This window comes from Loxodonta africana, chromosome 6 (genome assembly GCF_030014295.1).
Source record: "Loxodonta africana isolate mLoxAfr1 chromosome 6, mLoxAfr1.hap2, whole genome shotgun sequence".
In the NCBI taxonomy this organism is placed as follows: domain Eukaryota; kingdom Metazoa; phylum Chordata; class Mammalia; order Proboscidea; family Elephantidae; genus Loxodonta; species Loxodonta africana.
The window spans coordinates 36,367,480-36,393,638 of NC_087347.1; the positions used below are offsets into that span (position 1 = coordinate 36,367,480).

The window sequence follows — 26,159 nt, forward strand, 5'->3', positions numbered from 1 at the left end:
ACCCTGTAGAATCTTACTTTGTCCTGAATTATTTCCATATTTAAGGGTAAGCAGGAGTTAACTTAAGGATTCAGATTGTGTTTAGCCAAAATTAACAGATCTCAACCAATTCTAACTCTATATAAAGTTTGATAATTTGGAAGACTTTGAGAACAGATCACCACCTCTTTACATCTCCTTCAAATAATAAATATAGGAAGAGTTACAAACTTCCTGAGGATGTTTTTAAGGAATCCTATCCTGGCTGAATTAAGTTTCCCGTTGTAGTGCTTAAGCATTTATTTCAGTATATGTCATGTTGAACTGGTATCTTAAAATTTGGCAATGTAATAAGTAAAACAGATTAACATGTTCATCATCTATTTGTGTTAAGGAACTAAAACTTCGTATTTCTTTTTATTTAAGTATGTAGTACTTCTCTGCATCAATGGAGAAATGGATATTCACCTACATGTAAGCCTCAAATAAAGTCAGAATCTTCTGCACAACTGTTACAGGGAAGAAAGAAAAGACACTTGAGTGAAACGGCATTAGGTAGGTTAAAAAGAGAATATGCTCATTAGTGCTAAAAATCATGGCAATTAAGTATTTCCTTCCTGTGTTCCCTGACCAGAGTTATCTTTTGCTAGCTATCCTTCTGGATAGGATTCAGCCTCCATGGTTGTATTCTAGACTCATAAGTGGGGTTTGTTGTGGAGATTTGGGAAGGACAATTGCCATAACTACTGCAAACAATGATATAAAAAAAAAAAAACTGGCAAGATATAATATTAAATAGCAAATTATATGTTTTGGTTCTTGTTCAGTAGATCTAACACTATATACATTACTCAGGTATTCTCCAGATGTAATATCAAATATATATTAGAAAATATTATGCCCAAGATGTACTAGACTGTAGTTGTATAGTGATATGAACACATTTATCTCTATTCTCTCTAGAAATCCCACAACAGATCAAGTCATACTTGATAATCAGTACTAATCACTTACAAAATTAAAGTCCCACCAATGTCCAGAGGTTTCCATACTTTTTAAAGTATCTGTGTCTCCTAATAAGATGTATTATGAAATATACATCACCTATTTTTTAAGATATAGTGTTTCACTTAAATTGAGACTTTAGATCTGACTTCCAGTTTGACGGAAACACAGGGATAGAAGAACAAGTGAAATGGCATACTATAAGGAATTAACTGGGCAACTCCCAAAGGGCAGGACATCTGATCAGTTGCTTTAATGAGTTGCTGTCATGAAAGAGGACTATTCTAGATTATAAGAAATTCAGACAATAACAAGTTTCAATGTGTAGGTCCTGATTTGAACAAACTAGCCATTAAAAGGACTTTTTTTAAATAGGAAAAATGTGAATACGGACTGGGTATTATGTATGTAATAATGTTATTTACACTATATAGGAAGGTATTTTTAAGGTCCGTACTAAAGTAAAATAAGGGCAATAAGTGAATACTATATAAATATACACACAAAAAGGGACCAAAATAATAAAAAGGGAGGGGGAGGGGAGTTGAAGGAGATAATAGAGAATAGAAGTAAACTTTTAATCAGTATCTTCAGTAAGAAAAATTTAATCCATGAAACAAAAACAGAATGCTATAAAAATGGACACCAGAGAATAAGAACTTTCAGCAAATAGTGCTCTACCAGTAAAAAAAAATCAATAAAATGGTCAGAAATCTCCAGAAGGTAGAAGAGAAAGTCAAAGATAATGAAAAGAAAAAAAAAAAAATGAGAGGATAAGAAAGAGTATCAGATAATTATGATGGGACCATGAGTGAAGTTCTTATTTCCTTAATTTTTTTCTGATATATTAATTAAAAAAAAATGAATCACTTGTCACCTAAATTAGGAAAATTCTAATGAAACCCATCCCAAACAAACCCAGTGCCGTCGAATGAAACCTATCAGTCACATTTAATGTATGACATTCTCAATGGTTCTTTCCATGGTAGGAGAAAGAAGTAGATTTGAAGAATTTGCTTTTCAACGCACAGAACCAGGATCCCATAGTAATTTTACTGCTGTTACTAATGTCAACGTTATATCAAGAACCCAGACTTCATCATCACAAGTAGGTTTTTTTCTGTATGTTGAGCTATAAAATTTTTTTTTGTATGTTGAACTTTAAAACCAGCTGATTAAAAAGAATTCAAACTTGTCTCCTTCTGTTTTTTCTGTCATCTGGCCAGGGAGTAGAGTGGTTGAAAGGTAGGAGTGTTTAGGAAGGACAGAATGAAATTCAGGGACGAGGAACACATAAATGAAGACAGTAGTCTTTCCTAAATGACTCACTAAAACATACTTCACGGCCTTTCCTAATAAAAAGTGAATTTGTTAAATGACCATTTTATTGGCAGTTAGGGTGCTTTATGTTAACCTTTTTTTTGATAGAATCTTAAGGTATTTGCATTTTTTTATAGTCTTGAAAACAGGCCTGTGTGTGTGTACACCCACAAGTATACATTACATACCTATCAAAAGAGATTCTTTTGGTTTATTGAAGACAGGTATGCTTTCTTGTTTCTCTTAATATGTTATAGCCAGATTTGTATTAACAGTATATTTACAAAACTGTCTTTACATACATAACTCATGAAAGGAGAGTATCATCACAGGTAACTATACAAGCTACTCTCTAGAACGACTGCAATCCTGTTTTGCAGAATACTGCAAGACGGAGACTGAGAAGTGAGAGCTCTTATGACATAGATAACATTGTAATTCCCATGTCATTAGTCGCCCCAGCTAAGTTGGAGAAACTCCAATATAAGGAAATACTTACTCCAAGGTATGTATACTTACATCTGTTGTCTTCCTTCCTTCCTTAAAATTTCAGAGTGATGTTAGAATTTTAGTTTGTAATAAAAGAGGATGCCCCTCTTTCCTCTCCCACTTGTATAAATAACCACGGACCAAAAATGGTGGAAAAAAAAAAACCTTTACATTATTAATGGTGAAGAAATAGTGCCACACGGTATCACAACTTCACATCTCAGTTCTCATTAAGAATTAGGAATTCATAGACTGACTTTAACGCTCCTAGTTTTTTTTCACTCTATGATATTTAGGTATCTATTGTATGTATGGCTCAGTGGTTAAGAGCTTAGCTGCTAACCAAAAAGGTTGGCAGACTGAATCCACAAGCCACTTCTTGGAAACCCTATGGGGCAGTTCTACTCTGTTCTACAGGGTCACTATGAGTTGGAGTTGACTGAAAGGCAACAGGTTTGGTTGGTTTTATTATGTATATGATACTAAAAGTGAATTTACGGATGTAAATAACTATGGCAACAAACAATCCTTGCCCTTAAAGACGGAGGTTTGTGCATGGTTGCAAAAAGAATTCAAAGAAAGCTACTACTTTTGCATGAGGTATTTACAGTATAACACAAACATTTCGATGTCTTGCCAAGTCAGCAATAAACACATTAAATAGGAAGATGAGTTCAAAGGAGATCAGTAAGGACCAGAGTAGGAAAGTCTGGAAGGTAGGAGGGTACGCACATAGGAAGTGGACTAGAACAAGGCATAGAGACACATGCACGAGGCTCAGCCAGAGATTGAGGTTTTGTGAATAGTAATAAAAAGAGGAAAGGCTGGAAACATTAGAACCAGACTGTGGAGGTCCTTGAATATCATACACAAATCTGCTCCCTATCAGCAGTGAAGCTAGTCAATTTTTTTTTAGCAATGGTGAAGGTAGTTTCAGAATATGAATCTGGCACTATGAAGTAAGAGACAGAAGAGGTTGGAAGCAGAGACATGAGCTGGGAGACAACTGCAGTAATTCTTTCTTACCCATCTCTTTTCTAGCTAATTTCATAACTTTATGAGGTATTAAGAGAACTCTTAATACTCTATGCAATATTATGAGAGCTCCTAAAGATAATCTGTTGATGTAGTCTGCATAAATAAGGAATAACATTTGTGGTTGTGATGTTCTGTAGCAACACTGTTTGGTATGCTGGAACTGGCTCATAGCAGGGCTGACTGTTACATAGAGAGGAATTCTGTGAGCCAGATGTTAAACTGTTGGTAGTCTGAAAAAGGCCATAGTGAGAGTTTTTACACCAAATAAATTGGCAAATGCTACAAATCAGGGCCTTTTTTTTTTTTTTTTTTTTTTGCTGAGGCAGTTTACCAGCATTCTACTACTTAATTCAAAATTAGTCTAGTAGATATAAAATGCATATGTGCAGAAGAGCCTGTTGATTGTAAGGCCAAAAAGAAAGCCTCCTCTTCTCCTTGTGCATTTCTCATAACTTTTTCTTTTAAAAAGAACTGTATTTTTTTTTTTTTTAAAGACAACCATTTGAATTATAGAAGTCCCAAGAAAACACTACTGCATTTAGCTGTGCTTAGAGAACTGCTAAATTTACACAGATTAATAAAGCTATTTGAAATTGGTTTCTGTTTTCAACAGCTGGAGGATGGTTGTTCTTCAGCCTTTGGATGATTACACTTTAGGTGAAGAAGAGGTAAGTTGCCTTCCAGTTAATTGGATAATTACACATTAATGACACCTGCTAATTTGAGACTGAATGAGCACAAGGGAATTATGAGATCCTTAACATCTACAGATTTTTTTCACTTATGAAAAGAAAGCTCTCCAAAAAGGATATTAGTTTCACAAGAAAAGTAATGCTTTTGTGCAAATTTGACTGCTAAGATGATAATGTATAAATATATGGGAAGAATAAGGAAAAGCAAAATAAACCATTTGTTTTATGTAAGCTGTTGAGACACTGAATTTATGTGAACGTCAATATTCATTCTCAGTTGTATTTTCTTCTGAGTCTGTCTTAATTAGTATTCAGGTCTACAATGTCATATTCAAAATCTTGATGCATATTGTTTTTGAATTTGAAATTTTCTGGACTTTAGAAAATTAATGTGGTGCATATGTCATCTAACACTCATAGGGTATCTCATTGCCGTAATCAAACATTAATGTTTCTATAGTGAGAAATAGTTACAGCATGGTAAGACTAAAAATAGCCTCGCCTCATTTCAGGTCAGTGTATGTCACCAAATGAATTTTAAAAAACTTGTTTTTTTCAGATTTTTGAATTTTGGAATTGCAGGTAAGGGATTTTAGACTGTATGGGTAAAACTTACATTAAGGCAAGAACAATGGAGGGAAAAACACTGTATACCTAAACAAATGCCAAAGTGATAGGTTCTAGAAGCAGCATTATGTAGAAGACTCTTTGATTCTGTCAGGTAACAATCTTTCTATAAACAAAATATACCCTATGGTTACGTTTTGTCAGCCTCCAAAATTTACCTTTTAATGCCACCCTATTCATGTCTGTTTCAGAATAACCCCTGTCAAAAAATCCAAATTCCTAAACACGATAATCAAAGCAGTTGTCCAGGTTAGGACAGCTAAATCATTCATTAAATTCTGATTTATCTTTCACAGTCACAGTTACCAGTTATACTTTCTTTTGATGTTAATAGTGTGTGGTCCATAACGGGCAATGAGTAAAAACTGCTGAATGAACAAAGCATCGAGAATAGTACTTTAAGCAAGCTGTGGCACAGTGAACCTATTTGTAATCTAGGTAAATCTTCAAATATAGCCCAAAAGTAAAAAGTTTTTAGAAATTTTCAACTTCCTCTTTTCAGAAGTTGGACACAATCTTGTAACTACCATTTTTTCCCTCAGCTTAGAAAGATTACATGTATTTTAAAGTTTTCTAACGTTCTGTTAATAAGGAACTATTTATAAACTAATCTCATTTCTTACAATGTTTCTAATAAAAGCAACAGTCAATTTTTATTTCTAATTCCAGATAGAAGATCTTTCCGACGAAGTCTTCTCCCTAAGACACAGAACATATGAAGAGAGAGAGCAGGCCAGGTGGTCACTGTGGGAGCAAAGCAAGTGGCAGAGGAGAAACAGCAGGCAGGTGTTAAAAAACTGAAACCCAAAACCGTGGTATCCATACAGAGTGATAAATATTCTGCATGAATTCTGAGGGAGGCCACTAAAAAGGGGGAAAACATAATCATGCAAAATATCAGCTACTTGTGCACTGGAGGTGAAACAATGCATAGACTGAACTTATATTAAAAATATATCCAGTCTAATTACATAATGATGAAATGAATTTCTGTATTTTATTTCAATCTATTTCTTACGTTCACTGTCAGCCCCAGGAATAGTAGAGGGTAATCTGTTTTAACATAAATACTTCAAAGATGTTTTTATTAAATTTTTTTTTCTCGAGAAACTTGCCCAATCTAAAAAGTAAACAGCCTAAAATACCTTGAGAAACACAAATAGATTGAGGGAAGGGAGAATAAATCATAAAGACACAGTTAATAATTATATATTTGAAAGAATCCCTGAAATGACAATTTTGAGAAAGACAGAGATAAACCCACTCCAAAAAAAGAGTGGGTTTATATTTATATTTGATTATCTTTAATATAACCAAACCTAAAAATGCAAAATCATGTGCAGTCTGGTAGTCACTTAAGGTAAGGGGAATCTCTTAAATAATAAGTATCATTAAGACACATTTCTCTGTTTCGGTATCTGGATATCCAGATTTGCTGTATAGATCCATTATTCTAAAAGTTACCTTAATTAACACACAAGATTCAATTTTCATCTTTCCCCACATTCCAGAGATACAACTTTCCAGAAGTACAGAGGAAAATGTGAACTGAGTCCTCATGGGTGACATTACAGTGATCAGAGAACATCATGAGAACTCAAAGACTCTAAGGGTCAAGTAATTGCCCTTTCTTGTCTTCCTAAAAAACAGATGAAAACAAACAAAAAACAAAACAAACCACTATCATAATTTGGCAGAGGATTTCATAAAGTAATATTTAAGCTTTTGAGATATGAAAATAATAGCATTAGGAAGATCAGCATATGAATTTTTAAAAATATTTTGGGCAGAGCTGCTAAAGGAAGAAAGGCTACCAAGTGAACTTGACTTGGGTTCATAAAATCTTAAGTCCTCAAGAAATAACAGATGCCTATTTTCTTGATTTCAAGAAATAACAGATGCCTATTTTCTTGATTTTGTTAGAGCTTTCAGTAAAAATGCTGAAGGACAGGACTTGCTTTGGAAAGAATACACCACTGACTTCAGTAGTGGGCAGCACTGTGCTGCTCAGAGTTCTCCTGAGATTCCTTCAGAAAGTCATGATCCCTGTGCACTTGGCTCCCCTTCATTAAATGAAAGTCAAGAAGCCAAGGTAAGTACATAACTAGTTAAACCACTTACTTACCTTTTAACTTTTTTTTTTAACTTGTTCTAGAAATTGCTTATTGAAAATTAAGGATGCATCGTTACATAAATTCAGTAAGACAATCTGGTACAGAATGCTGGGTTAGCATCAGGATGTACAGTCCTGCGTTATAGTTCCACCAGTAACTACAAACACTGTCTCCCTATGTAAGGTGCCCACACAAACTTCCACCTACTCACCTAATTATTACGGAATGGGGATTCTGTGAAAGTTTACTTATGAAACAAATATGATAAACAGAATCATAGTAAATGTTAGCTGCTTTTTCTCCTCTTCCTCATAAGATTTTTACATGCCTCCCCCTAGATCCAGTTCTAACCTCACGGAGTGTTTTCTAACACTGCATTCCTAAAGTCATGTACTTTTCATAATTAGCTGATGGAAGAGAAGAACCATGTCTAGAATGGAGAGAGTGGAGACTACAGAAATTGATAGGCAAGCTGGCGAAAGTTTAGGGAAGGAAATGTCAGTAGGTGTCCGGGATAGAAATGGAGATACTGAAGTAGGAACAGAAGATCAAACTTAAAAATACTTTTATGGGGCTTTCCCACAGCGCTTATAGGCTGAAAATGAAGACCAGTGCCCCATGGCAGCGGATCCTCTTGGCAGAGGCTGAGATAAAAAATAACTCCCAAAGGTTGCTAAACTATTCCCTGTACATCCCATTTTGAGTTGCTATTTAGATCCATGCATTTGTACATTTATGCAGTAAAAGAACAGAACAATAGTTATTATAAGACTAACATTTACAGATGACTTGATAAGTAAATTTAAATAAAACAAATAGTAGAAACTTAACTGAAATGTTTTCCCTTTCAGTCTTTGTGGTGGGAACGAAGGGCTTTTCCGCTGAAGGATGAAGACACAGCAGCCTTAATATGCCAGGATGAAAAAAATGATCAGACTGAAAAGTCAGGCACAACTTTCCATGGTGAAGTCTTCTGTACGAGTGCACCAGACAACGGCCACCATCCAAAAAAGGAGTCAGTAGATGGAATGGAAGAGTACAAAACCTTTGGTTTAGGACTTGTTAATGTTAAAAAAAACAGGTGACAGGGAATATGGTGATTAAGAAAACTATGTAACTAAAGGGAAAACAGGATTAAAAAAAAAAAAAAGTCCTGTTCTCAGCCCCCACGCCTCCCAGTCACAGCTCCAGAATGAGAGCATGTACTGCATGTATTACTCTTTTATGCTGTTTATGAAAGAGGCAAGATAGGTTTTTTCCCTTCTTGAGCCACTGGAATAACTAGCTTTCCACCCATAGACAAGTGCTGGCATTTGCATTTGCCATGCAAATACCTAGCACCAAGAAATTAACTGCTGTGATTTGATGTCAAATCACATTACCGGGTAAATAATTTTTAAGATTACATACACACACACATATACGCACACATACCTACGAGTGAAACAACAGCTGTTTTTTCTCTATACACATGGGAATTGATTAAAAATTGCCTCTGAAATACATTAGAATATACACGTGTGTATAGAATATATACACATATATACTCACACACTCAATGTATTTTTTTTTAAAAACACTGGCAGTAACCCAAACCACTTGAAAATGCATGTATAAATTACCCCATGAAATGTAAGCTGCATTATGAAGAACAGGTTTCCACTGACACCTGAAAATCTTGACTATTTTTTAATGTTTAACCAAAAGTAGACATCATTTATGGAAATTCCTATACCAGATAATACTCATTTATTTGAAATCACTGATTTCTGTTGACTAACCACAGGCTACTTTCTCTTCACTCCTAACAGAATAAGCCAAGCCAAGTAGAGTTAAACATTGATGCATTTTAAAAGCTATCACATCTTAGAAAACTCAACTTTAAGTTTTACTTTATTTTACCTCTCACTGTGCCCTAAAAACTGTGATGTATCTCATGGAGAGAAAACACTAGTTTAAAAAGAACAAACAGGAAAGTTGTATAGGTATAAAATAAAAAATATTGTTATTTCAAGTTATTTGGTCATTCCTTGCCATAGTTATTCAAATAAACATCTGTTTGTACTTGTATCCTAGTGTGAGAATTAGAAAGTTTCAAAGGATACTACTTCAGTATGGGACACTGAAAAGTGTATATTAGAGAAATTCCTTCTGAAGCTATTACACCCTTTTTTCTATGTGAAAGTTGAGGGCAATTTATATGAATCACTTTTTATGTAAAAAAAAAAAAAAAAGTTATTTGAGTTGTTGTACCCATATAACTGACAATCTAACTGACAATCCTAGCCAGCTAGCATAATCTGTATGGGATTTGACACTAAATTATACTGGTCCCTTTAAAGGGAAAAAATATTGAAATTTCAATACTGACAATCTTCTGCTTGTAGTTTCATTGTACATTTATTTTTAAAGACGAAAACGAAAGCCGGGCAAACCCAAGTTGTCCAGGCAAACTCGAATCTTTCTGTCATGTCTGATATTATAATCTTCTATGTAAGTTTTTTAATTAAAAGTTATTTCTATATACCTTGTGTTGTCTGACTTGATTAAAACACCACCTATTCATGGCACCACCTTTTCCTAAGCCAAAATAAAAGCACACATTAAACAAAAATTTATGTAGTAGTGTTAGAAAAAAACAAGCAAGGTCTAGTCTGTGCTTAAGTATTAACATTCTTTTTTTTCTAAGTATTAACATTCTTACTCTTCATACCTTATTTCTCAAAATTCATATTAATCTAAAGAAGTTTAATGACACTGGTCCTGTTATTTCTTGCATATTTTTTTACACAGCAAGAACATAAGAATGAAGTCTTTGACATGTTATCTGTTTTCTAAGTATAACTTGGAGCACAGGTATGAAAAATGTTCATGAATTAACTCTGCACACTATCGCTTAGCTCTCTTGGTCTGTCTTGGGGGGGAGAAAAACAAAAACCCTTGGGGCCAGTATCTGTAGTTCCAGAATATTCGCAGCTATCTAGTTCTGCCAGACCGAAAATAAGACAATGTTAAGTAAAAGAAGCTTCCTTTGCCTAGCCTGCCTCCGAGGGGCTCCATTTGTAGGGGTACAGACTAGAAATCCTATTCCCTACTGGATCCTCTCCAGGGTACTGACTTGTTGCTGAGCTTTAGTTTCTTCATTTTTTAAATGGGGACAAAATACCTGTCCTACTATTCATAGGAGTACTTAGTAGATTTAATGAGATTTTATCGAAGTACTTTGTAACTTACATAGGCTTTACTTTTCCTTTCTACTCAAAGACAACTCCTTAACAATGGTAGATGAGATTAAAAAAAGAAAATTGCTGAATAATCTGCACCTCAAGAAAAGCTAGCAGAGAAAACGCCCTGATTAAATCTGTACTTACGTTCTAGAACAGAACACAGACTGCCTGAAAACGCCTGGACTTCATACCTTCTTTCTTTATAGTTTTTAGGCATCAAGTATATGGTGAAAAGTGAAAGATATTTTAGACAAAAGAATATCGGATCTCATCCCAGCTAAATCTAAACATAGAATTTTTATAAATCCTATTTTAGTCATATTATCAAGCATATACACAAATCACAAATGACACGGAACAGGAGAAACATAACGACTTCCTTTGCTTTTGCAAAACAGCTGAGAAATAAGAGAAAATTCTTGCAAGAAATACAGAAAAAATCTTTTTTTCATAGTAGCTGATACGCCGCCTTTGGCATTAAGACATTGTTTTATAACTTTAATACAGCCATATTTTTACTCTTTATAAAAATCAAGTCTCCCAGTAAAAACAGGGTATTCACCATACCAATCTTTAAATTCTATTACTAAAAATGTAGATATAATATACACACCAATTTCTACCCTCTTGGAACATTCTGCACTATAGATTTTAGTCACTGGAATGAATAATTGCTCAGAAAAGCAGCACTGCCTAAACTGTGATATGATTTGGTAGTCAATAGTCTTGTTTTCCAGTAAAAAGGAGATTTCATGAGCAGAAACACTGGGCTGCTTGAGGTCTCATCGATCAAGACAACGTTTCTGAGCAGCTTCTGAGCAAACATTTCTTAACAAGTTGATCACAGATCGGGGGTCTTCACTCCTCATAATGGCACTGCCAGATACAATCATGTTAGCTCCTGCCTGGAAGAAGTAAACACTTAGGTTACGCCTCAAAGGAAGACACAGAAGAGCCTAAAACAGAATTCCTAGACTGGAGTTTCTACCCTTCCATCTGTCAGTCTGTAATTATACAAAAGCTGCTTTGAGATGAACAGAATACTTAAGTAATCTAGTTCAATGAAGAAAGAATTTACAACAGCAATAACTGAAAAATGGATGTGTGTATGCATACACATGTGTAGGTATGCATATGTATATGAATTTACAACAGCAATAACTGAAAAATGGATGTGTGTATGCATACATATGTGTAGGTATGTATATGTATATCTATACAGGTTTATGTACATGTATGTACATATACATTCAAATATATAATAAAGCACAAAGGGTGTACAGTTACAGATACTTCTTAGACATAACATCTTGCAGGATTGGTTTTCTGGGTTTGATGGCTTAGGACCGTAGTCTCATGGGCCAACTCAGTCAATTGATATAATACAGTTCATAAAGTTTAAGTTCTACATACCAGCCTGGTGAGTAGTGTCTGAGGTCTTAAAAGCTTGCAAGCGGCCATCTAAGATACAACTATCTGTCTCTACTTGTATAGAGCAAAAGAGAAAGAAGGAAACGCAAGATTCAGACAAGAAACTGGTCTACAGGATTGTCTACACGAACCACAGCCTCATCTACCCTGAGACCAGAAGAACTAGAGGATGGTGCCAGGCTACTACTATAATCATTCTGATCACTGCCAAAATTGATGGATCCTGACGGAATGGGAGAAAAATGCGGATCAGAACCTCAAATTCTTAAAAAACCCAAACTTACTGGACCAGTTGAGACTAGAGAACTCCCCAAGACTACTGCCCCCGAAATACTTTTTAAACCTTGAACCAAAACTGTACCCTGAGGTCACCTTTTAGCTAAATAGATTAGCTCACAAAATAGAGAATATCATCCATGAGTACTGTGCCCCTTTAAAAAATGACCTCTACGAGACCAAATGGTCAACAATTACTTTAAAGCAAAGATGAGAAGGTAAGGGGGCAGGGAAACTAGATTACTGGAAATGGAACAACCAGAACTGAATCAATGAGAACGTTCATGCATTTTGAACACAACCAATGTCACTAAACAATTTGTGTAAAAACTGTTGAATGGGAACCTTATCTACTGTGAAAACCCTATAAAATATTGTTTTTTAATGTGAAAAAAAATGTGCTTAGCTTATGAGGGTATGAAATTATATTTAAATGTGTCTAAAAAATCAATGACCTTTTTGGTAATCCAGTCTACCACATTTAGTTAACAAGGTTTAAAAATCTTTAATCCTCAATTCTATAAAGGTATTTCCACTATATACCAGTGCCCCTGGCTACTTAAAAAATGAAAATGGTTATGTTTTAATCTTTGATTTATGTATATGAACTTGCAGATAGTCTGAACGGTCAATTCTCACTAAAACATGAAACTACCATAAAATATACCACTAAATTTAAATATGTAGCTTTTCATTTTGCTGCTAGAAAAAATAGCATGTATCTTTAGGTTTCATCACATTCCAGAATGGTTTTAAGGTAGCTTAAATTTCAAGATGATTTTTTTCAAATATGGAAGCAAAGAAATCAAAGACAAAAGCAAGTAAGATGGCCCCAAATTTAGCTCTGTGCTTCCTAGGAACTAGACTCAAGGGAAACCCAATCTGTTATGTGACTGACTGCCAGAAGGAAGGGGGGCAGAGAGGACGACTAGAAGCACTGAAGCTGAGGAAAATTTCTCCCATGAGGCACTATCACTGTATGACACAGTGGACTACATCTCCAACAACATTCCCCACAGAAAATGAGCTTTATAGGCTTACCACTTACCATGACCTGTAATTTGAGCATGGTAAAGCACAGCTCAGTAAAAAGCAATTCTACAAAGGATCAAAAGGGTATATGCTCATTGTCTGGCCAGCTCCTCCTCCACTAATATTTATCATAGCCAAGCTTTTGATAAGCATCAAGCAGAAAAGCGTGGCAGTTTTACAAGAACCTGGAGGTGCAGACAGGCTATGTTGCTGAGTTTTCATCACCCGCAGTGCTACTGGAAGGACTGGTGTCTTCTTATGAAGCTCAGGAGCTTAACCAAGCTAGCTGAGCAAGCTGAAGAGAGGCTCTACATAGAATGAGGCAACAGGGGTATCCAGAGATCAGGCCTAAATTTTCATCTAAAATAGTGCTAGTCGGTTCTTACAAGGGACAAATACGTAACTAATGCACCTAAATTCTTCAGAATAACACGGTAGTTAGGTGAATTCAGATTTCTTTTTCCCCCTTGTCAAGCAGGTATCTTGTCTTTCCCTATTTTGGAAAAATTTCTCATTCCAAGGTCCTGGAACTTAAGCTTAATGATCTTCCAAAGGGCTGGCATTCAGCATATCTTTAATTAAAAAAAAAAAAAACTTTATTCAGTACTGCTGAGATAATTGGGACTTCTCTTTTTCACCCTATTTCTGCATTTGAACAAAAAATACTTTCCTAAGAAAGAAACTCAATGTAGGAAATGTCTTTGGCCTAAAAGACAACGTCCTAGACAATACACTGAATAGGCAATGGGTCTGGGTCACAGCTGAGGAGCAGTCTCACCTCTGCACACTTATGGACAGTATCAGGACCTACTCCACCATCGACCTCTATGTCCAAAGACGGGAACTGGGTCCTCAACCAGTGAACCTAGACATACATGAGGAAATAAGTGATTCCTAAAGTGAACAGGTAGGGGAAAAAACAACCAAATGAACAGAAAATCAAAGAGCCAATATTAACCACTAAAATATGCTCAAATGTCTCACGTAATAACTTTATGGTAATACAAAGTATTATTGGGGTAAACTTGCTTTTTAATGTCCCAAAAGAAATTAAGCTTTATAAAAGCAACCTTTGTTCTGTTTGGCAAATAGCACTTAACTTGTCACAGTTGGCAGAGAATATACCTCATAGAAACAAGACAAAAACAAAAGCTTCAATATTCATGAAAACTCCCCAGAGATCTAAAGATTACAGATAATGGTCGTGAAAGAAAATTTCATGATAAAGATGAAATACCTTTTTTGATTTCCAAAACCTCCACCATATACAATAAAAGCCTCACTCAGAATCAAATACTTTTTTTTTTACCTTTGGCATCATGTCTTCCATGAATTTCTGCCCTCCAAATCCAGGTTCCACTGTCATAACCAAGGCCATATCTATCTGATTAGCCCATGGTGCCAAATACTCAACTGTAGTTCCTGGTTTGATGGCGAGACCAACCTATGAGAGAGGCAAATTTGCCATCTAATGAACAATTATTTCCATATTATAGATCGTGATATATCAGGCCCAATAGAAAAACTCTCTTCTTAAAGAATACATAAATTGAAGACATAAAAAGAATGCTTAATTGTTCAGATCATAACCTTAAAGACAAAATGCCAGTAAGGCTATCAAATTCAAATGTTTCAAAAGGCAGTAACTTTTAGAAAACATTAGTGGAATAAGTAAATCCTACCTGACAGGTAAGTCATATTTAAACTCTGACTTCACTGCTAAAGAATAGCTTAGGTCAGGCCTCTGCTACCTTTATCACTTCCTGCCTTTTACCAAATTTTCCAAACTCTGAAAGTAAAGAATATACACTATTACCATCAACAATGACTTCTTACCTTCATCCCATTCTCCCGAATGTCTTTAATCAAAGCCCCTGGGTTCTCAGTAGCCTCAAGATGAAAGGTGTATTGATTGGCCCCTGCTACAGCCATTGGCTTTACCCACTGTTCCGGCCTGGACACCATCATGTGCATGTCTGGAAAGAAAAGACACGACTCCTAAATATTACTGACAGGAAAATATCTGGGCCATATTATCGAAGATGGCCTGTAATTATTATCTGAGATATAAAACTCTTACAACATCAAAATAATTATTAAACAGTTATACTTACTGATTTTGCTTCCCTTTATCTTGAAGACAAAGTATTGGTTAGATACTTACGAGAAAAGCGTTCCCACAAAAATCATACGGTGATGTGTAAGTTTTTTTTTATTGTTGCTAGAAGCAGCACATTTCTGACCTAGCCAAGCTATATTAAACAGAACAAAAACCTTTAGTATTCCAGAACTAAACTAAGATTATAAAACGTGATAAGGCTTTGAAAAATATCAGGGAAAGGAAGTATACCTCTTGTCTAACAAAGCCAAGATTAAATTTTATATTTCTAAGCTAGCAAAATAACTAAATTAGAATATACTTAAATAGGTAAAATTTTATTTTTAAAAAATGTTTTCTATTTGCCACGTCATGTTTCTTTGTATTAGAGCTAAGTTTTATTTTGGTTCATAATTTCTAAGTTTATTTTGTATTATAAACAAGGAAAATTCAATTTGGTTTAAAGTATTTAGTTTACTCATTCCTTAGGTTACTAGACTGTTAAGTCATCCTTAATCTCTAGCAGGCAGCAACCTCCAACAACCCTCTCTGAAGAAGTTCCACAATGTTTAGGGAGTTAATGGGTCAGCAAACTTGCTTGTAGTTAGCGTATCAAGATCGGGGGTTCTCAAATGTTCTAGTCTCAGGCTTCCTTTACACTTTTAAAAATTATTAAAGATCCCAAAAAGCTTTTGCTGATGTGGGTTATATTTAATAATACATATTAGAAATTAAAGCTAAGAAATTTTAAAATATATATTTAATGCATAAAAAGAGCCCTGGTGGTACAGTGGTTAAATGCCTAGCTGTTAATCAAAAGGTCAGTGGTTCAAACCCACCATCCGTTTCATGGGAGAAAGATGTGGCAGTCTGCTTTCGTATAGATTTACGGTATTGGAAACACCATGGGAAGTTCTACTCTGCTCTATAGGGTTGCTGTGAGTGGGAATCGATTGGATGATAACAGGTTTAGTTTTTTTGATTTATTTAACTCATTTACAATAACAATAAACAAATCTATTAAACGTTATTATGAGAGCAGTACTGCTTTACATTTTTGAAAGTCTCTAGTGTCTGGCCTACCAGAAGACACCTCGGTTCTCATGTCTGCTCTGCATTAAATATGCTGTATTTTAATGAAGGGAGGAGAGAGGTACACGGAAAAGGAGGGACTACTTCTTTAACAGCCTTTTAGATAAATGTGGGTACTCTTTGGTTCTATACCAAAGCTTAACAAGTGGTAGTTTTAAAAAGTTAGCTGTGAAGTGGAATCTGTAAACCCAATCAGTGATAATCACTGTTATGTTAAAATCCATTTGTCTAAATTACACCTCAAAAGGGCCTTTTTCAGTACTGGTTCACTGAGCTCTGCAGATCTTCTAAATGGTGAGACACCTCATCATATCCTACCCCAAATCACATTTGTTAACTGCACTAAAGATCACATCAGAAAAGCTATAAGTACTGGGAAGCTGTCACATTCATGATGGAAGATGCAAGTTTTCCAGAAGTTCTGACAAACTGTTTTCTCCCTTGAAGTAACAGGCTAACTTAGTTCACTGTAAAGAAAATGTCAGTAAAATACCCATTCTTTCAAGTCAAAACGGTGTCCCAGGACTGCTTCATTAGGCAGCGAAGACTACAATGATGACGATTTAGTACCACTGCCATGATTCGGCTAAGGCATCAGCAGATTTAATCACCCTTTTACACCATTTGTCATTACAAATAATGACAATAATAATATAATATAAAAATAATGTATTAGTATTATGAAAATAGTTTTGTCCTCATGGAGCACCTGGAAAGGTCTGAAGGCCTTTCACAGGTTCTCAGAACATTCTTTAAAAAAAAAAAAAAAAAAATTTATTGAGTTTTTGGTGAAAGGTTACAGAAGTCAGGTCCCCATTTCAAAATTTCTGCACAAATTGTTCAGTGACATTGATTACATTTATCACAATATGTCAATATCTTCTTTGTGTTCGGTTTGTTCCATTTAGAGTACTCTTAGTTTCCTTGCCCTCTTATCTTCTTGTCTTTGCTTTTAAGTAACTGTTGACCTTTTGGTCTCATACAGATAGTTTTTAAGGACAGCACTGATGTTACAGGTAATATTCTTTATTTTGTGTGCCACTCTTCTATTTCGCTAAAAGGTGATGTCAGGGGACAGGCTTGGTTCTAGATTTAAAGGGTGTCTCAGGGCAAAAGTCCCAGGGATTCCTCTGTCTGGCTTTTTTTTTTTTTAAGAATTTGAGTTCTGCTCCACATTTTTCTCCCATTTTATCCAGGGACCACCTGTTGTGACCCTGATCAGAATGGTCAGTGGTGGTACTGGGCACCATCTAGTTCTTCTAGTCTCAGGGTAGATGAGGTCGTGGCTCGTGTAGATTTGCTTCGTCCCTAAGCTTTTGTTACCTTCTCACTGTTTTGCTCCTGGTGAGTACAGACTAGTAGTTGTGTCTTAGATGGCCACTCACAAGCTTTTAAGACCCCAGATGCTACTCACTTCACTAGATGCAAACCATGATTTTTATGAACGTTATGCCAATTGACTTGAGTTGTCCCATGAGACTATGATCCTAAACTTTCAAACAAGGAAACCAATCTTGGAAGGTATTTGGTTATGTGAAGTATATCGGTATTTGTGTCTTCAATGAATGTATGTGTCTGCACCCACATATTTGTATTTATACATATCTATAAAAAAATTTTTTTTTATACATACTTCTGTTCTCACTTATGTACACACCTGTACCTACCCACATATCAATATGCCTATATCCATCCACATGTGCTAACTCACTTTTACATTTGTTTGCTGTGCTCACTACATCCACACTCAGTGCCACTCCTCCCAACACCAAAAACAAGTCTCTATGATCTAACGCATAATTCCCCCCACGCAGGTAACCACCAATGAACACTGGTCTCTCTCTGTGTACCTCTGTCTTCTTATAATAGAGGAATTGCACAATACTTGTTCTTATATGCTCGACTTATTTCACTTAGCATTATGCCCTCCATGTACACCAACGTTACGTTTCATGGACTCATCATTCTTTATGGTTGTGTAGTTCCACTGTATGTAAGTACCACAATTTGCTTATCTGTTCACCCCTTGATGGGTACTTCAGTTGCTTCCATTTATTTGCTACTGTGAATAAAGGAGCAATGAACATAGGTATGCATTCTCAGAACATTCTTGAGGACCACAGATTTAGGTAACAGCAAGAACACACTTTTCCCTATCAACCCAAATACTGATGCATATGCAGTCCATCTTTATTTTAGACTCAATCCTAGAAAGACTGATTAGGAAGTTTATCAGCAAATAAACAAGAGACAGGAAGAAACAGCAGAGTGTGTGCAGTGGCGGCAGTAAGGCTGGTGAGAGGAGAGGCACTGATAGGAGGAGACAGACAGTAGTGAGATGTGAGCCAACTAAAGGGAGAGAAAATAAGAAATAAAAAAAAAACAAACCCATTGCTGTTGATTCGATTCTGACTCATAGCAACCCTATAGGACAGAGTAGAACTGCCCCATAGGGTTTCCAAGGAGCACCTGGCAGATTTGAACTGCTGACCTTTAGGTTGGCAGCCGTAGCACTTAACCACTACGTCACCAGGGCTTCCAATGCATAATTAAAAAAAAAAAAATCCAAAACAAGAAAGCCAGAAGAGGACTGTGCAGATGTTTACTTCACCCACCTCTGACAGTCTGAGAACAACTTAAGTTCACAGAAAACCATGACATCTGGTAGATGGGGATTAAAGGACCAAGAAATTTATTTTAGAAAATTTTCAAAATGAGGTTTAAAAAATATATTTAGATAAACAGAAAACTGTATTATTATTTGGAAATTTCACGTGGTGGAACACTGCTTCCTCATGTCATAAATGAGGTGACAGTGTACATTTCTCTGGTGTGGTAAAGCAGATGGGTCCTAAAAAGGCTGTCCAAAAGAACTTTCTGCAACGATGAAAATGTTCTATAGCTGCACTGTACAATACAAGCTACTAAGAAGCTGAAATGTGGCTAATGTGACTGAGACACTGAATTTAAGTTCTAATCAAATTTAAACAGCCACATGTGGTTAGTGGCTATCGTACAGAACAGTGCAGCTAAAGTCCTTCATAAAGTTGGTCTACAATATCCTAATATTAAAAAAAAAAAAATCTAATTTTACTAAGTTCCAAGAGCTACATAAAAACACACATTTACAAAAATTGGTTACATTTCTTTTAAGAGATTTACTGAGACATTGCTAACTTAGTTTAAAAACAATTAACAAATCTATGTGCTTTTGACTTAGTTAAAAAAATAACTGAATCTATGTTCCACGTGAAGACAGTCTGAATTAAGACCTAAAATGTCTTAATTCACATTATCCCACGATCCCGGGGTGGAGCATGTAGGCTTCATCTGCAGAAAGCTCTCCACCTCGTCTGAGTGAAATAAACGGCTGCTAAACCACAGACCGCTCACTGATCCATAAATTTATTTAATGACGACACTGCACCCAGCCACGTGCATGCTCGGCTCCAGGAAAGCCACAGCAAACACGGTGGACTACATCTCTGCCCTCACGGAGTTTACAGTCTGATAGGAGTACTTTCAGGTTGAAGGAAGTTCTAAGAAAAACAACAAGGTGATATAATAAGTGAAGAAGGGTTAATTTAGGATAGGATATTAGAAAGCCTTGGTGGTACAGTGCTTAACAGCTCAGCTGCTAGCCAAAAAGTTGGCAGTTTGAATTCACCAGCCACTCTATGGGGCAGTTCTACTTGGTCCTATACGGTCACTATGAGTCACAACTGATTCCCTGGCAATGGGTTTGCTTTTTCTCTGAGGAAAGGACAAATGATCTAAGGCAGACGGGGAAGCAGAGCCAGCCAAGTCTAAAGAGCTTTCCAGGCAAAGGGATTAGCAAGTAAATTCAAGGGCCCTGAGGGTCGCTATGAATTGACTCCACAGCACAGGGTTTGGTTTTGGTTTGAGGTCTCAAAGAGCTTGGCTTGCTAAACAGGAATCAGGCCAATGAAGCTCTGAGGGAGGGCTGAGGAAGGGAGTAAAAGAGGGTAAAGATGAAGCTGGAAGTTAAGAAATGAACCATCCACTTTTCCTTTACTGGAGCCACACATTCAGCTTCAGATGGCATAACACCAACTTACCAAAGAAAGGGTCCTGGCCTAGCTGCTTTCGGAGGCTTTCTACCACAGGATGACCAAAGGTGATGTTGGGAACAAAATGCCTACAAGACAAGCAAAATCTTACTCTGAAAATGTTTTGAATTCAGTCTCTGCATTTCTATCATACTTCATTTATGTCCAGGTGGCCCACGTGACTAGTATACATATTCTGACATGGGGTGGAGTCGGGGGAACTGTCTGGGGTTGCAATATTTTTCAATTTAATACTCAGCACCGTCAGTATAAAACAATACTAAAAATACCTGGATTTCAATTTTACCAAGTAATAGCTCCTTGATATTTCAACATATCACAATAACACCAGATACTTCTATACAACAATTTAACTTTATAATTCACAACCCATGACAGGTAGAAATGGGAAGATGACAAAATAAAAAAACTCCAAGTTACATGACTTGCCCAAGTCACACGCTAGTTAGTAAGTTCTGGGCTCTGACAAAAGGTCTCTTGAATCCTAGCCTGTCACAGGCTACCTGCAGTTATTTCTAATCCACATCTATCACAGGGCACTAACTGACATTTTATTTAAACTTAAAAAATCATCAATAAAAAATCTTGATGTGTTTACTATTAATAATGGCTACCTTCTACTGAGAGGTAGGCACTGTAGTTCACTTCATTTAATCTCCACAATAGCCTTATAAGGTACACACTGTTAGATTCCTCATTTGAACGGAATACAAGAATAACTTGCTTAAGTTACCTAGTTAATTTGTGGAGGCAGGATACAAATTAGGTTAGCCTGATATCAGACACAAAGTACTTAAAGCCCTGAACCTACTCAGTTGATCCTTTTGTCAGGAGCCATCTCAGTTGATCACTGTTGTTAGGAGCCATCCAGGCTGCTCTAACTCATAGCAACCCTACATACAACAGAACCAAACACTGCCAGGTCCTGTGCTATCCTCACCATCATAGCTGTTTAAGCCAACTGCTGCAGCCACGGGTCAATCATCTCATTCAGGGTCTTCCTCTTTTAAGCTGACCCTCTACTTTACCAAGCATGACGTTCTTCTCCTGGGACTTGTCCCTACTGATAACATGTCCAAAGTACATGAGACAAAGTCTCGCCATCCTCACTTCTAAGAAGCATTCTGGCTGTACTTCTTCCAAAACAGATTTGTTCATTCTTTTGGCAATCCACAGCATATTCAATATTCTTTGCCAATACCATACTTCAAAGGCATCAATTCTTTCTCGATCTGCCTTGTTCACTGTACAGCTTTCACATGCATATGAGGCAAATGAAAACACCATCGCTTGGGTCAGGCTCACCTTGGTCCTCAAAGTGTCATTTTTGCTTTTTAACACTTCAAAGAGGTCTTTTGCAGCAGATGTGCCCAATGCAATACATCAATTGATTTCCTGACTGCTATTTCCATGGGTGTTGATTGTGCATCCAAATAAAATGAAATTCTTGACAACTTCAATATCTTCTCTGTTATATCACTGTAACACTGTTATATCACTAGTTCACTTAAGTATTTAACAAAATCTCTCTGGGTGCTTCCAAGAGTACTGTATTTTATAAAGAGATAAGCTAGAGTTCTGGTTTGCCCCAGAGAGTTTACAACGTCATTGGTGAGAAATGGCAGAGACAGCTAATGACTCACCAGAATTCGTGACCCTACTGTTACACAGTACAATTGTTGGTGGGTAGAAGACCCACTTGCTATTCTTTTAATCTGCTACATGGCTTTGGAAGTAATTGGTTTTGTTGTCTTGATGTCCGTTTCTTGTATCATGAAAATAAAAATACAATAACCATACGCTGAGATAAGAATAAAAGAAATACTTTTACCTTATTGAGAAACAGAAGTTGAAGCGTATCATTTAAAACTACTGACCCCAAATTATGTGACTAATCGTGCCATGGGGCAGTTCTAGCCTGTTCTATAGGGTGCTATGAGTCGGAATTGATTCAAGAGCAGTGGGTTTGGTTTGTAGGGGTGGGAGGAGCATGCTAGAAATTTAGCACATTCAAACTAAGTTTAATGGTGGATAAAATTTTTAATTAAAAAAAAAACCAAAAAAACCCCACTGCCCTCGAGTTCATTCTGACTCGTAGTAACCCTACAGGACAGAGCAGAACTGCCCTATAGGGTTTCCCCCTTGTGGTGTAGCGGTTAAGTGCTATGGCTGCTAACCAAGAGGTTGGCAGTTCAAATCCTCCAGGTGCTCCTTGGAAACTCTACGAGGCAGTTCTACTCTGTGCCATAGGGTCGCTATGAGTCAGAATTGACTCGACCACAGTGGGTTTGGTTTTGGGTATTGGGTTTCCAAGGAGCGCCTGGTAGATCTGAACTGCTGTGATTTTGGTTAGCAGCCATAGCTCTTAACCGCTTTGCCACTGAGGTTTCCAAAATTTTTAAAGGGGCCGTGAAAAAGAGAACCATGAAGCCAATACTGGAAAGGGAGGGAAGCTGTGGTCAGCCACCTTGAAAAGGGAGTCCACACCTGGCCCAGGAGACATTGGAAAATGTTGCTTAAGGGCACTGGCGTCTGCTGGGCCAGGCTCTCCCTCTCCTAGTGGGACACTGGGAAAGGGCCTGAACCTCCCTAACTGATTTCTTCCTTTGCAAAGGGCAATAAAAACAGGCCCTACCTCAAAAAGGTGTGAATATTAAAAGAGAAGTTTTTAAATTGTGTACACAAGATTTCATTTTTCCAAACTGTTTTCTTTCTACGAAAATGGGGAGGGAAGTCAATACAAAAAAAAACCTTTATCTTGATAAGCTCAGGGTCTGCCATAAGGCTGAGAGGGAGCAAAGTCTCTCCTTAGAGTTCTCCGTTAAGACAAAGCCATTGATTTATTCAACCAATTATAACTAAGCTTGTCATGATGCTTTATATCTGTAGAGAATACAGAGGTGAGAAAAAGAGACAGACCCTGCTTTCAGGGAACTTACTGTATAGCAGGACAGACACGAAATAAATAACAAAAATAAGTGTATAAATTATTAGTTGCTCTCTGAGGACGAAGAATGTCTTAATCGTTCTCTATAAGCCCAGTGGCCAGGGAAGGCATATAATTTCTGAAACACAAGCTTTGCATCGCTTCCAAACCTGGCTTCACCATTTTCTAGCTATGAGACCATGCGCAGGTGATTTAACTTCTCTGTGCCCAATTCCCTACTGCTGGTGGTAATAACAATGCCAACCTCACAACGCTGTGTGAGTTAATTTACAAAAAGCACTAGAACAGAAATAGTTGCCTGCTCATAAATATCAGTTACTACCGTAATCATGGAAGGAGCTCTGGTGGTATAGTGCTTAAGCGCTTGGCTGCTAAATGAAAGTTTGGCAGTTCAAACCCACCAGCCATTCATTGGGAGAAAGATGTAATGGTACACCTCCATAAAGATCACAGCCTTGAAAACACTATGGGGCAGTTCTACTCTGTCCTAAAGGGTCGCTGTGAGCCAGAATCAACTTGAGGGCAATAGGTTTGCTTTTGGTGTTGTCATCATTAGCACTCCTGAGTGGTGAACTGAAACAAATTATTTTTCCCACCGATCTGCTTACTCCACACACGTCCAAGACTTGCTTAAATACAAAATTGCTTTCTGTGTAAAATAAACTACACACATAGACATGTAGCCCGTTCCGTCTTCAGACACCTAATGTCTCTATCCATCCCTGAGATACACATACTATAGTGGTAAGAGTTTAGGGCTATCAAGCAAAGGTGTCAAAATAAGTATTTAAGTAGAGTTATAGACGATGGCAAACTAAGAAAAATCACGGTTTTGTGAAGGATAATTTATTTAGTACCTCACACATTGAGCACATAATTCTCAGTACTCTAAGGTCAAGGTCAAGATTCTGTCACTATCAGTTGGGCAGTCCGGTAAGGTAACTGGGTGGAATGCAAAAGAGAAACAACAGATTTAATCAGACAGAACAAAAGACGACAAAACTCACAGAGAAGTATGAGTGACATTAAAAAGAAAGGGAAGTAACTGATCATCTTTTGTAAATAACATCATTTTGCAAATCTGAATGCACATAGATGTTTACCTAATATTAAATAAACGCATTTTCCCATCCTGACCCAGAGCAATGACTTTTCTGATTTTATCGTCAGTGATTAGGGGGGCTAAGACAATGCTTGGCAAACTCAAAATCCAAGATGGAAACTGTAACTCTGCCACAATCTTGTGTAATTTTGATAGTCTCATTGTTTTCTCTAAACTTGTTTCCTCTTTTATAACCAACTTACAAAATTATCATCCTGATTCCAAATAATATCGATTATGTGCTATAACTACAGTGCTTAAAAATTACTTACAAAAAACTGACCTCCCTGAAGAGCAGGGTGCCTGAAGAGAAAATAGACAGGGAAATCAGAACGTGAGCAATGATACAACAGCTAACAATTGTAGAGAATTCAGTATATGTCAGGCACTACCAAAGATGCCCAAGGGGTAGGTTCTATTATTATTCCCACTTTTCAAATAATGAAACTGAAGCTCAATGAGGTTAAGTGGCTTGCCCAAGAAAGCCCAGCAAGTGGCAGAAGCCAGGCCATCTCTCCCAGTGCCAAGCTCCTAATCGTTACGCAAGTCTATCGTCTCCGTTTTGTCACTAACTAGCTATATGAGCTTGGGCAAGTCATGCCTACCCCTTGGGCCTCAGTTTCTCCAACTGAAAATGAAAAGAAATGGCCTTGAGATTTAAGGTCGCTTCCGGGTCCTAAGTACTAGAAGACCACACGTTACAAAGGGGGAAGGGTGGAGCTGGGGTTTGGGCTCTAGCCGGAGCCCAGGGTTCCGCAGCTGGTCCGCTCCAAGCAGAGGCTCCAGGGCTCCCGCCTAAGGCCTCCTCTCAGAACCGAGTTCACAGTGAGGCGCTCCGCGGTAAAGCGACGCCGTGCAGCCAACAGGCGCTCAATAAAGGCGCGCCGATCCCGTCCCCGCGCGGCAGCCCCGACCCGAGCCCCGCGGAGTTACCCGTCCATTACATCCAGGTGCAGATAATCGGCCCCGGAGTCCAGCATTCGGAGGCACTCAGCCCCTAAGTTGGCCAGGTCGCTGTTGAGGATGGACGGGCCAATCTTGCAGCCAGACGCCATGGTGCTCGTTCTTAAGAGCGAAGTTACCCTACGAGTGCTCCGGCAAGACCTAGGCGTCGCCCCGATTGGCCTCGCAGTTTTGGCCCCGCCCTTTCCCCGTAGAGTCTTCCGGATTCTGCCGGAAGTAGCTCCTCTGAGGTGAGGAAGTCCCGCCTTTCCATCGGGATAGGGACTGTCCACCCCAAGACTTAGGGGCGCAGCGTGGTTCACGGTCACGGCTGTGGCAGCTAAGCAGAGCCGTGACCTGTCTGTCTCTTTCCCCTGGCTCTCATCCTTGTAACACCCCTTGTGGGTCTCCCAGTCCTAGCAGCACTCAAGGAGTTTCTTTTAAGCTTCTTTAGCGTTTCTTGCCCTGCAGTTCTCTTTGGTCTCCCCCTCACTTTTTGTTTCTCGATCGTTTGCTTATGCTCTCCCTTTCCTCACCAGCGCCTGTTTTAGCCCTTAAAAAAAAAAAAAAAACAAACAAAAAAACTTCTTTCTCTCTCCTAGAACTCTTTGAAGAGCTGGGGGAATCAGGTTCGGAGTGGAATCCTGGCTCTGCCAG

General features: G+C 37.5%; 2 protein-coding genes across 16 annotated transcripts in view; one reads left to right on the forward strand and one right to left on the reverse strand.

The window, feature by feature from the left end:
- Positions 1–15,207, forward strand: part of KANSL1L (KAT8 regulatory NSL complex subunit 1 like) — a 125,343-nt gene extending 110,136 nt beyond the window's left edge. For 8 of the 10 annotated variants that reach the window (XM_023541866.2, XM_023541868.2, XM_023541875.2 and 5 more), the window contains exons 9-15: positions 406–534; positions 1,974–2,092; positions 2,685–2,809; positions 4,445–4,499; positions 5,820–5,932; positions 7,074–7,242; positions 8,116–15,207. In XM_023541866.2, the coding sequence (XP_023397634.1) occupies positions 406–534; positions 1,974–2,092; positions 2,685–2,809; positions 4,445–4,499; positions 5,820–5,932; positions 7,074–7,242; positions 8,116–8,349 (944 nt within the window). In that variant the 3' untranslated portion in view covers positions 8,350–15,207. Of the gene's footprint in view, positions 1–405; positions 535–1,973; positions 2,093–2,684; positions 2,810–4,444; positions 4,500–5,082; positions 5,106–5,819; positions 5,933–7,073; positions 7,277–8,115 lie in introns of those variants that run through there. The other 2 variants (XM_064286723.1, XM_023541893.2) reach the window with 2 other exon arrangements.
- Positions 1–25,691, reverse strand: RPE (ribulose-5-phosphate-3-epimerase). 6 transcript variants are annotated; one of them, XM_064286724.1, is made up of 7 exons: positions 25,505–25,691; positions 24,844–24,863; positions 20,500–20,579; positions 15,067–15,206; positions 14,540–14,674; positions 14,009–14,095; positions 1–8,237 (listed from the first exon to the last, which is right to left on the reverse strand). In XM_064286724.1, exons 1-7 carry the CDS (start codon positions 25,613–25,615, stop codon positions 8,196–8,198), a joined length of 615 nt encoding a protein of 204 aa, XP_064142794.1. In that variant the 5' UTR covers positions 25,616–25,691; the 3' UTR covers positions 1–8,195. The 6 variants fall into 6 exon arrangements, with proteins under 6 accessions (XP_064142794.1, XP_023397667.1, XP_023397679.1 ...); XM_023541899.2 differs by lacking the exon at positions 1–8,237 and adding an exon at positions 9,474–11,396 and having other exon boundaries at positions 25,505–25,686; XM_023541911.2 differs by lacking the exon at positions 1–8,237 and adding an exon at positions 9,474–11,396 and having other exon boundaries at positions 24,833–24,863; positions 25,505–25,592.
- Between the last annotated feature and the right edge of the window lie 468 nt (positions 25,692–26,159).

Bases quoted from the DNA above. Each gene is read 5' to 3' on its own strand.
- RPE (XM_023541899.2), bottom strand. From the start codon at position 25,615: ATGGCGTCTGGCTGCAAGATTGGCCCGTCCATCCTCAACAGCGACCTG. The intron at 14,675-15,066 runs GTAAGAAGTCAT...CCTCTCTCATAG, and splicing joins TTCGGGAGAATGGGATGAAG to GTTGGTCTCGCCATCAAACC. The intron at 11,397-14,008 runs GTGAGACTGCTC...TACTTCTTCCAG, and splicing joins CTGTCCATAAGTGTGCAGAG to GCAGGAGCTAACATGATTGT.